This window comes from Myripristis murdjan, chromosome 21 (genome assembly GCF_902150065.1).
Source record: "Myripristis murdjan chromosome 21, fMyrMur1.1, whole genome shotgun sequence".
Lineage (NCBI taxonomy): Eukaryota > Metazoa > Chordata > Actinopteri > Holocentriformes > Holocentridae > Myripristis > Myripristis murdjan.
The window spans coordinates 3,992,713-4,004,859 of NC_044000.1; the positions used below are offsets into that span (position 1 = coordinate 3,992,713).

The window sequence follows — 12,147 nt, forward strand, 5'->3', positions numbered from 1 at the left end:
CTGAGACAAGATGTTTGATATCATTTTCACCTCTGTGTGTCCACAGGTTTGGTTTCTATAAATAGCATTTTGTGTTAGCTTAGCATAAAGACTTCAAGTCTAGGAGTCATTAGCCTGGCTCCATCAAAGTGAAAAAAAAACAACAAAAAAAACAAATGTTACAGCAACTCCAAAGCTGTCTTATTTACACAGTGTATCATGTGGATTTGAAATACACGTATTGAAATTTTTGATAAAAACAAGACTTGTTTTAGGAGAAGTTAGATGATTGGAACTATAACAACTGAAGACATGCATCTTTCCGTCTAGTGCAGTGATGCGTGCACTGCTCAGGGTACTTGCACCATGCTTAAACCACTGGTACTTTAGTAGTGTGTGGATCACTGTGATAGACAGAAGTATAATAATGATAATGATAATGATAATAATAATAATAATAATAATAATAATAATAATAATAATAATAAATTGTATTTGTAACACACTTTACATAAAAAACAAGTCTCAAAGTGCTACAGAAGGCAGTGCAAATATGCTAAGTTAAAAACAGACAACATGATAAAATACATTAAAAGGCTTTAGTAAAAAGTTAAGGAGTTCTTTAAGATAGTGTGGAGCATGCACATGAATGCACTGATGTGTGAGGAGGGAGATCTTGTATTGAATTCTGAGTTCAATGGGCAGCTAGTGGAGTGATTTGAGGATGGGCGTGATGTGGTCCTGCTTGCGTGCCCTCATTAGGATCCTAGCAGCGCTATTGAACCTCTGGATGTACAGAGGTGAAAATGGCATTGAACATCTTGCCTTAGTCTGGGTAAGTCAGAAAAAAAGGTATTTTACCCAAAACGCTGGAGTATTCCTTTAAATGAAATAAAACTAAAAATACTCAAAGCTGTGTTCTGCCAACAGGATTTGGCAAAAATCTAATTTATCAACTAGCCTTGCTGGAGAGGCCCCCCAGTCTGTGTGTTAGAATTAATGTAACGTCACTGAAGCATTCATCCAACTGTTTATCATCGGCTTTTGGATAAATATAAAACTCTTGTATTTATTACGACCCCTTTCACCAACAAATTGACTCAGCATAGCTGCAACAAAGTGTCAACAATGACTGACATTGTTGTAGGTGGCTAAAGTTGTTAAAATGATTTGCAATAGCACTGTGAACTAGCTAAAGCAGCTGCTGTGTTGACTGAAAACCATGTTGCAGCAGGTGGACATGGCAGTTACTAGTGATCAGTTAGCAGCATTCAAATCCCTCCACCTACAGAAATCAGCCAACAGGGGGAACATTTTAACATCAGGCAAAATTCACATTCCTCTACATTACTCCTTTCCATTCCATGTAATTACATATGTCTACAGCAGTACAGTCTGTGTTTCCAAGTTTATGTACATTTTACTCAATAATATGAAACTATGATGCAAAGCACGGAAATGCAGAGTAGAAGTTAAGCAGAGCAGGGGCATGTGTTGTCTCCCTTTCCTAAAGGGACAATGAGAAAACATACATTTCATCCATTTTACTGAACAGTTATATGAATGCTCCATGTTGTGCAAGTACTACAAATGTCCTACTACACTTAGCACTTTTAATTTTTTAAGTACTTTTAATTTTAAATGACACTTGATTTGGATAGGATAATATTGACACCCTCAGTTAACCCTCACTGTTACTGCATTTTTAATACCAATCCCAACCTTGTGATTAATCCAAATCGAGACACAGATTATCAGCTTTGCACACTATCATAGCACCTTAAACTCAGTAGATTCTTTGGTAAAACATTACTGTCGCTTGGCAGTAAGTGTATCCCTTGTTCCAGCATTCTGGACTGTTCTGTCTTGAATACAGAAGTGAGAAGTTGGAGTAGCAGTTTAAAAAGTGAAGTTTCAGTCAGCGGGACCTTCAACAGTAGTATCTTTCTTCCTCTACAGTGAATGTGCGGATTGCTGGAGGGACACAACGTGGGAGAGTGGAGGTGTTGCACAATGGAGCATGGGGCACTGTGTGTAATGACAGCTTTGACCGTAAAGATGGCAGAGTGATCTGTAGGATGCTGCAGTATCAGGATGTCAGCGATGTCTTCACTGCCAACCCAGGTAAGAACAACAAATCCACCACCCTCACATTGTCCTCTCCAAACCAGATAATGTCACTTCTCCTCTTCTCAGTCTAATTGCTCACAAAAGCCTTATAGTTTTTACTTGAATTCATTTTCCAAGCACTTCTTTCCACATGAGCATTTATGGTCACATTACATATTGTGTGGATTAAGGAATTTTGGGATTTTTTTCTCTTTTTGGTTGAAAACTTGCTGTACAGTGTCAACTTTTCTTTGAGTTAGGACAATTGGTTTTCTTTTTCATCTGATGACAGTGCACTTTTTGGGTTTATCTGCTGTTATCTATTTATCTGCTAAAAACAGACAAAGCTTCAATTCAAGTGACAACATAAAAACCACCAAGCCATCACCTGTACAAGGTTTTCACAGTCAGCAACTTTATAATTGTGCTACTTTCACTATGATTAGTATTAGCTAAATATATTATGGAGCCTAATAGTTTTTGCAAAAGCAAAGCAATTTAAGGGAGATGACAGGAGATAGTGTCACCCTCTTGCATACTTTTTGGGGAAAATGAGCTTTGACATTTACCAGATCACTGTTAACTGCCAGCTGACCAGACTGTAAAATGAAGAATAGCAGGTGTTTACACTGTGTAATTTTATAATGCTTTAGCGCCATCTAGTGGCTGTTAGTCTGCAATTTTGTATAGACTTAAGAGGTTGGGAGTTATTGTAATAATGTTTCATTTATTGTTGTTTGAGCCAAAATTTTTACACCACAACACAATACATCGACAACACAAGTGTAAGTGTAATTGTTTTCTTATGGTTATTTTAACATTTATGCATTTAGTTAACATTTTATTTAACATTTATTTAAACATTTGAGCCTGTAAATTATTACATATTACACATTTAAACCAATTCAATAGGGTGCAATGACTCTGTACAAAGCACAAAATATCTTGCTGTGTATGTAATGTATTATGTTTGAATCCATGTGTGTTTTTCTATTGCTGGGCACAGATGACATTACTTTAAGAAATGATTCACTTTTAAGTGGCCTTTTGGTAACCTTTCCTTAAGATGATATCTATCTATCTATCTATCTATATATCTATCTATCTATCTATATGTACACACACACACACACACACACACACACACATATATAAAGAGAGAGAGAGAGAGATAGATTGATAGATACATACACTACCAGTCAAAAGTTTGGACGCACCTTCTCATTTAATGTTTTTTCTTTATTTTCATGACTATTTACATTGTAGATTTTTACTGAAGGCATCAAAACTATGAATAAACACATGTGGAATTATGTAGTAAACACAAAAGTGTGAAATAACTCAAAACATATTTTATATTTTAGATTCTTCAAAATAGCCACCCTTTGCTCTGATTACTGCTTTGCACACTCTTGGCATTCTCTCGATGAGCTTCAAGAGGTAGTCACCTGAAATGGTTTTCCAACAGTCTTGAAGGAGTTCCCAGAGGTGTTTAGCACTTGTTGGCCCCTTTGCCTTCACTCTGCAGTCCAGCTCACCCCAAACCATCTGGATTGGGTTCAGGTCCGGTGACTGTGGAGGCCAGGTTATCTGCCGCAGCACTCCATCACTCTCCTTCTTGGTCAAATAGCCCTTACACAGCCTGGAGGTGTGTTTGGGGTCATTGTCCTGTTGAAAAATAAATGATCGTCCAACTAAACGCAAACCGGATGGGATGGCATGTCGCTGCAGGATGCTGTGATAGCCATGCTGGTTCAGTGTGCCTTCAATTTTGAATAAATCCCCAACAGTGTCACCAGCAAAACACCCCCACACCATCACACCTCCTCCTCCATGCTTCACAGTGGGAACCAGGCATGTGGAATCCATCCGTTCACCTTTTCTGCGTCTCACAAAGACACGGTGGTTGGAACCAAAGATCTCAAATTTGGACTCATCAGACCAAAGCACAGATTTCCACTGGTCTAATGTCCATTCCTTGTGTTTCTTGGCCCAAACAAATCTCTTCTGCTTGTTGCCTCTCCTTAGCAGTGGTTTCCTAGCAGCTATTTGACCATGAAGGCCTGATTGGCACAGTCTCCTCTTAACAGTTGTTCTAGAGATGGGTCTGCTGCTAGAACTCTGTGTGGCATTTATCTGGTCTCTGATCTGAGCTGCTGTTAACTTGCAATTTCTGAGGCTGGTGACTCGGATGAACTTGTCCTCAGAAGCAGAGGTGACTCTTGGTCTTCCTTTCCTGGGTCAGTCCTCATGTGAACCAGTTTCGTCATAGCGCTTGATGGTTTTTGCGACTGCACTTGGGGACACATTCAAAGTTTTTGCAATTTTCCGGACTGACTGACCTTCAGTTCTTAAAGTAATGATGGACTGTCATTTCTCTTTACTTAGCTGATTGGTTCTTGCCATAATATGAATTTTAACAGTTGTCCAATAGGGCTGTCAGCTGTGTAGTAACCTGACTTCTGCACAACACAACTGATGGTCCCAACCCCATTGATAAAGCAAGAAATTCCACTAATTAACCCTGATAAGGCACACCTGTGAAGTGAAAACCATTTCAGGAGACTACATCATGAAGCTCATTGAGAGAAGGCCAAGGGTTTGCAGCGCTGTCAACAAAGCAAAGGGTGGATACTTTGAGGAATTTAAAATATAAAACATATTTAGACTTATTTAACAGTTTAATCCCATATGTCTTACTTCATATATTTGATGTCTTCAGTAAGTATCTACAATGTAGAAAGTAGTAAAAATAAAGAAAAAATGAGAAGGTGTGTTCAAACTTCTTTTAACTGCCTTTGTTTTTCAGGCACTGGTAACATCTGGCTTGATGACTTGAGGTGCACTGGCACTGAGACAAATATCTTCGACTGCCCACACAATGGAGTGGGTGTTAACAACTGTGACCACGGTGAGGATGCTGGGGTGCAATGTACCTAGACAGTCAGCATCTACGACCACCGAAACCAAGAGAGACACAGGACCGGTCAACAGGCAACACAAGCAGCATGGAAAAATGATGCATTGTCACTTGAGTGGCAGGAAATGCACAGGCCAATGCAGACACACACACACACACACACACACACACACACACACATACAAATGTGCACTACAGACACACTTCTCCAAAGATAAGAGCAGAGAACAAAGAGTGCACTCATGATGTTCACAGCTGGATCTCCCTCCATATTCACAAAACACACCATAGAAAACCGCATACCAAGCTCCATTTCACTTCATTAATCAAGACATTAGTTTAAATGCATGACACTGTACCATAAGCAAAAGATTATGCTAAAAGCCTTTTTTTTCTGTACATCATGTATGCTGAAGGAAAGTTACAAAAAACTCATGTAATCAAAGTTTGCTACAATAAAATACTCCATCTTTCCTTGGTTTCCCAACTGTGGACTGTGTCAGTTACTACTTTCCAAATACTTTGCTGGCAGCAACTTGGCTTTTATTCTCACACCTGGGTCATTTTTAAGGCTGAGATTAAGATTTAACTTGAGGTAAACTTTGTCGCCGCAGGGGAATTTGCCTTGGACATCATGCACATCACCGGCATCAGAGAGCGAAATTAAACCCATCAACGCCGGATGAAAAAACAATGATTAAAAACCGGCTTGTCGTTTAGATAAAAAAACAAAAACAAAAAAAAAACCCTCATACGCACATGCACAAGTTCAAGCATTTTCGTCAGTCTCGTGGCTGCTTTTTTCAGATTTCCAGTTTGAAATGTAATTACATCACCTAATATTTATTTATATCAATGTTCTAGCTGTCAAACAAACAGCCAGATTGAATAAAGCCAAAACAGCCTTTAATGATGCAGGAAGGTGTCCTCTTAATGTCAGAAATCACAATGTGTGAGTATTGAAACACAACACAGCCCTCCCGTTGACTGCTCCGATTTCGTTCAAAATGCAAATACATTGTTCAAAATGTGTGTGTGTGTGTGTGTGTGTGTGTGTGTGTGTGTGTGTATTTAACAATATTCTTATTTTTTGGGGTGTAGTTTTTTTTTCTTTTTTTTTTTTAGATTTTGAAAGCACTAAACTGCTGAATTTTCTTGATCTTTACCTGTCTGTTCAACTGCTGATAAAGAGCTGTAAAAGTTTACTTTCCTCGTGATGTTATTTAACACGGATATTTAGCCTACAGTACAGAGGAGCATGTCTGTTAGATCTCACTGAAGTCTGCTGCATCTCTGGGGAAAAGAAAGGAAAAGGTGTAAGGAAACTGGAAGGGAGGAGGTAGATCTGATTTTCACAACAGTTACTCACATTTTTGACAGTCCAAAAAGCCCTGTGGTTCCTCACCAGTCTGTTCGTGATCAGTCACAGCGACCCATGTGTCTGGCTTCCACCTAGAAATATCATTGCTAACCAACGTGAGAGGTGAACAAAGACTTTACATGGAAAATAGAGAAGATACTCTTGACATCATCTATCTATCTATCTATCTGTCTGTCTGTCTGTCTATCTATCTATCTATCTATCTATCTATCTATAATTTTCCAGCAACCACGGTGTGTATGGGTGCACCACCTTTTTTAGCCGGAAATAATTATTTATTATGTAAAGCCACAGTGTAATAGCATAAAGACGGTGTTTCTATTAAGAAACAATAAATCAGCGGTTTTCTCAGACTGATTTCTGTCTAGGCTATATTAGGATTTTTTCCTTTCGATGATCAGCGACTGGAGGTCATATAGTTTACCCACTTTTTTATTTACTATTAATTCATTGCAAAATTGCTTGAAAAGAGCCAAAGACTCAAAGGGAAAAAAATGGATCTCCCTCCATATTCACAAAACACACCATAGAAAACCGCATGCCAAGTTCCATTTCATATAGCCAACAGATTTCAGGAACCGTGCACGCATTATTGAGCACTGTAACAACTTTTTTTTTTTTTTTTTTTTTTTTTAAATAAAGGCTGCAAAATAAAGTCGTTCATCCAGTTGGCTTCGACTTGGTGACGTAACTGAAGAAAAAAAATTCTTGGTGTAAATTTTATTGACACAATAGGAGCAGAATGAGGCATTGTGTAGTGCTGGTCATCTTGGAAAACAACTACCAGTGATCACAGACTAAATGCTGACATGCCATCCATTTAACAGCATAGGCTCCAGCATAAATGCTCTGCTCTGTATGCTTGCACAACCCACATGTACTGTAACAGATCAAACCTGAAGCAAGCACACCGGGCAAGGGAAAATTAGATTGGGACGCCATCTTGTGGCCATTCACAGTAACATATAGTATGAAAAAAAGTAGTGTGGGAGTGTGTGTCTGATTGTCAAGTCAGCTATTTTGCTGCATCATATTTTGTGGCTGGTTCTATGCAAGCAGAAATATAATTCAAGAAAGGGCTCTAAAATTCATGAGGCATTTCTTGTTCTTCCAAGAATTTTGATGGGTCTTTGAAGCACCTTTGGTGATTCTTTGAAGAACCACTAAAAGCTTCTTTTCTCCTTGTGGATTCTCCAATAGAATCACAATGAAAAACTATTTTTGGTTCCAGTTGACACCTGTAATTGTCCTGTAACTGCTATTTCGATAGACTTTTTCCCTTCTTTCTTCTTTGAAAAACCTTTTTTTGGCCTTTGAGGCACCGCTGAACCATTTAAAGATATTGTTCTTTGAAGAACATAGTCTGAAAGGTTTTTGTGGAAGCAGAAAGTTTCTGTTATATGGAATCCCATTTTTGGCTGCAGCGGGCACTGTTATTTCTTAGGTGGAGTATCAATATATGGGATTCATACATGTTTAAAATGTGCCTGTGTGACTAAATACTGAGCTTGAAGTGAGTTTAAAATACACAGAGGTCCACAGAGGTCTACTCACTGTAGAACTCAGTAGTAGGGCTGGGCAATGGCGCCGGAAGTTGGGGGCCAGGGGGTATTGGCCCGCCCACTTTTCCCCTCATCCCACATTATTTTTAAGCACAATCAGAGGTCCCTATATTGCAACACTTACAGTAAAAACTGTTCCATTCACTGCCAATGCCCCTATACTGCAACACTTATGGTAAAAAATAATTTCACTCTTCCACTCGTACCTTAGGTAAAATACAAAGAGAGGCCATAGAGAAAGATACAGCCGACAGCAGGCACTCACTGTCCGCACGGACTCCGCAGCTTCCCGTGCGCTCTGGGTAGACTCTCAGCTGTCTGGCTCTATTCCACAGCCCCCAGCAGTGGCAGTAAACCCTAACCCTGGCACCGTATTGTAAGGAGGACTACAGGTATACAAAAATCATTTATTCAGAAAGCGAGTCAAATTGTATCCGGTTCGCACTTAAACATTTGTAGCGCACAATGTAGTAAAACGTAGCCTGGTGTGTTTTATTTTTCTCTCTATGGCCCCTCCGCGGCTCCGTAGTGCACAAACATAAAACAAGAGGACAAGAAGAATATTTATATTTTTAATCCAATCAAAGAGGACGTCACACAATTCAAATACATGCAGTGTACTGTACATCAACCAATAAAACTGTTTCATTGCTGTGTGTTGTGTTGCCTGTTTGAAGTGACTGCAAACATGTCCGAACCGGTGAATAAGAAAACAACACGCATGCAGTCAATTCTCACGCTGTCATTAATAGGCATCATTTAGGCACAGCACTTCTCTGCCTCTGTGGGTTGGCTTCCCGAGTCTGGAAGGCCGTGAATCCCCCACAAGGTCTCGCGATGCTGTTGTGCGCAGTGCTTTTGGCTAGCAGCGAAGGTGGAGATTTCCCATGAAAAGACTTTCTAACTTGATATTTGAGGGGTGAATAAAACGTAATATTAACTGGGAAACCAACACCTGACCTCAAGGATTTAATCCAAAGGAAGGGACAAAAATTAGGAGTACCTTTCAAACAGAATGGTACAAAAACAAAGAGCGGGTTGTGTGGATGCAGTCAAGCTAGCAAGGTGTTGTGCTTTCCGAGTCTCCTTTTTTCGGCGGGTAGCGGCAGCGTCTGGCTGACAGAGGCTGACTGCGACCTGCACAACCTGCCGAGGCTTTGCTGAAGCACCAAACCTCCACAGCCCACATCCACTCTCAGATCAACCTTAACACCTTTGGTAAGAGCCGGACAGACACAGTGCTGGATGAGCAGCTCAGGCTCCACATCACTGCACACAATGAAAAGGTAAAAGCTAACAGGGAGACTTAATAGCGCCTCTCTCTCTCTCTGTCTGTCCCTCTTTCTTCCCCCTGTAGCCTGTACTTTCCAGGCTACAGCAGCGCACTGACATAGATTGTGTAACAAAGCGAAGAGTTGCCACTCCGCTCTATTTTCACTGGCTAACAGCAGCACACTGACAGCTTAGCTTGTCTATTCCGAGAAGCGGTATCACTTCGGCTTATTTTTCATATTCAATCTATGTTATCACAGGCATACTCCTGCTCATTCATTGGCAGTTGAATTGTTAGGTCTGTTTGATAAGTAATTTACATTTTTAAAACAAATAATAATTTAACATATTGTTAAATTATTAATTTAACATATTGTTAAATTATTGGAGTCAAGCTTCCTGGTAAACATCTACTCCTTTCAAGATAATTTATTATGTTCTACAACTCATAAACATACACTAACACGACATACCGAGTGTTTGAACAACATATCTCCTCTGTGCTACAAAAGATACGTAGTAAAAAGTACTCCTTTGTTCCAATAGGTTCGGAAACTTCTCTCTTTTTTGAGGTCTTGCTGTTTGCATCCCTGATTACATCAATGTCATGATGTAAGATAGAAATCGTCTGGGATTTTGGATATCGTGATATTGTCATATGGCATAAGTGTTGTCTGTGCCTAGTTTTAAAGGTTGCAACACAGTAAAGAGGAGCAATTTAGGGCCCTATAAAATCCGTTTTAATTTTTCCCAAATTCCGTTTTATTTTTTCCCAAATTCCGTTTTTCCGTTTTAATTTTGGGGAATTCCGTTTTTTACCTTTTACTCTTAATCTAATACCAAAAAAGAGTGTGTTTTTAATGTTAATGACTAAAATGCACACAAATGAAGTAAAGATTACCTTAAATTAATTGAGGTAACAAATAAACAACACTTGAACTTATTAGATTGTTCTAGCTGTTCTAATATTTGTCTCTACCTGTGTGGTCACCATATTCACATTACTAATGACAATTTAGCAAAAATATCAAAATATTGATAGCGATCTTAGGTCCAACATATTGTGATATTTTAATTTTGTCCATATAGACTAGTGAGTTTCTGAGTGGTATTTTGCATTTACGAGAGTACTGCTGTATTGCCATAATATTCCTATTGAGACGTATAGAAGCCGAGTGACTTAATGGTGCTTCCCCTCTGTTATTACATCAGTGTTGTAATAGTGATATTTCTATAGGCACTCAGCAGTGAGTTTATGGTGACTTACTATACTATATCTTGTATCATATTCTGATGGTATTCCTATAGTGATTTAAATGCAGTGTAGAGTTTATGGTGACTTTATCACACTTTGTGGTAGGGCTGGGTATTGTTAAGAACGATTCAATTCGATATTGATTTAAACACTTCGATATCGATTCAGTAAGAAGTCGAAATGCACAAATAATTTTAGCTGCTTAGCCATATTAATCGGAGCTGACGTTAACTTGGAGTGACACACCCCCAGCTGAAATAAAACATCTGCTGGTGAGTTTATTAAAAGATAGATGCTTTTATGGCGCAGACACTGGAAAGCAGTACCCTATATTTAAATATAACTGTTAATATAACTTGGTTGTAGATAAAGATCAGTTGTGTTGGTGAATGACTGAGATGTCGGCAGAAGTGTAACTATGAGTCCCTGAAAAAAAAAAAAAAAAATTCCAGCGGATATTCTAGTTACAACATGATTGAGCTAGCAAAGCAGTTTTGTGTTGCTATGTGTGGTATTTATTCAGTTTTGGGAAATCAAGATGTCTAGAAAACATGATAAGCCCAAGTTGGCTGGCTGACAAGGACTAGTTAACGTCAGATCTCATGTTTTCCGCTGAAACAGAGAGAATACTAGCAAAAAACTTTGATATTTTGAGAGCGAAATGCTCACAGTATGAATACATTTTGATTATACAAGGATACAAGGAAGTTTATGAACATTCCTCTACCATGTCAAAGACGTCTTCAGTGTGGCAACATTTTACCAAAATAGACGGAAAAAAAAGTGGAATGCAAACTTGGCAAACAACAGTTTGCATATCACAATGACCAACATGGCATGTCACCTAAAAACAGTAAGCTAACATGTCTGCGTTTGGTTGCTCTGTCAGTTTTGAGTATAAACATATCAGAATTGGCATATTTCAAACTTTTAGTCTAATAATCGTTTTATAACTGCAGGCGCACACACTTGCAGCGACAGCAGCTTGACATAGTACTATTTTCGGAAATCATAGGCTATGATATTGCGTAGGTGCACGTGATGCAACGCTGTCATAGCCGACGGACTCCAGTGTGTCATTCAGTGCAGAATAATTAGGTCAAAAACGATTTAATATACTGCTAGTTATTTATGTTTATTTTTAATTCATTTAGGCGGACAAGGCTACCAGGTACGCTACTGCCAGTTAATTAATCTAAAAATAGTAACTTTTTTTTTTTTTTTGTATTCCCGCTGCCCCCTGATTAGTCGACTTTTGGTCGAAATTTCAGGACTTTAGCCAACCAAAATTTTCTTTGGTCATCTCTGTTCTGTAGTAATATATAATATCATATATCATTGCTGATGAGGTGAAGTTATTGTGATCTGACCTGTACCTTATGTTTTTATAGTTTTATAGTAGGAATATTCAGAAACATAATTGTACCACATCACTCAGTCAAAGCTGTGCTCTAATAGCCAAGAAGAAATTGAAAATTACACTTGGGGCAGTAACAGTAATTTTTATTTTAGTGCAGAGTCTTCTCATTTGTCACTATCTTTGTCCGCAGTGGTGGAAGTACATAAAGTAGGCCTATAAGAGGGCAAACAAATCAATAAGGTAAGATAAGATAAAATATTCCTTTATTAGTCCCACAGTGGGGAAATTTCCAGCATTACAGCAGCAAAG

At 38.7% G+C, this 12,147-nt stretch overlaps 1 protein-coding gene across 2 annotated transcripts in view; it reads left to right on the forward strand.

The window, feature by feature from the left end:
- The window catches only part of LOC115380325 (macrophage receptor MARCO-like), a 118,939-nt gene that overhangs the window by 68,883 nt on the left and 37,909 nt on the right, over nt 1-12,147 (forward strand). The window contains exons 15-16 of one of the 2 annotated variants that reach the window (XM_030081455.1): nt 1,939-2,103; nt 4,898-5,058. The exons of the other annotated variant lie outside the window; for it this stretch is intronic. Of the exons in view, the coding sequence (XP_029937315.1) occupies nt 1,939-2,103; nt 4,898-5,028 (296 nt within the window). The 3' untranslated portion in view covers nt 5,029-5,058. Of the gene's footprint in view, nt 1-1,938; nt 2,104-4,897; nt 5,059-12,147 lie in introns of those variants that run through there. 2 annotated transcript variants of the gene reach the window in all.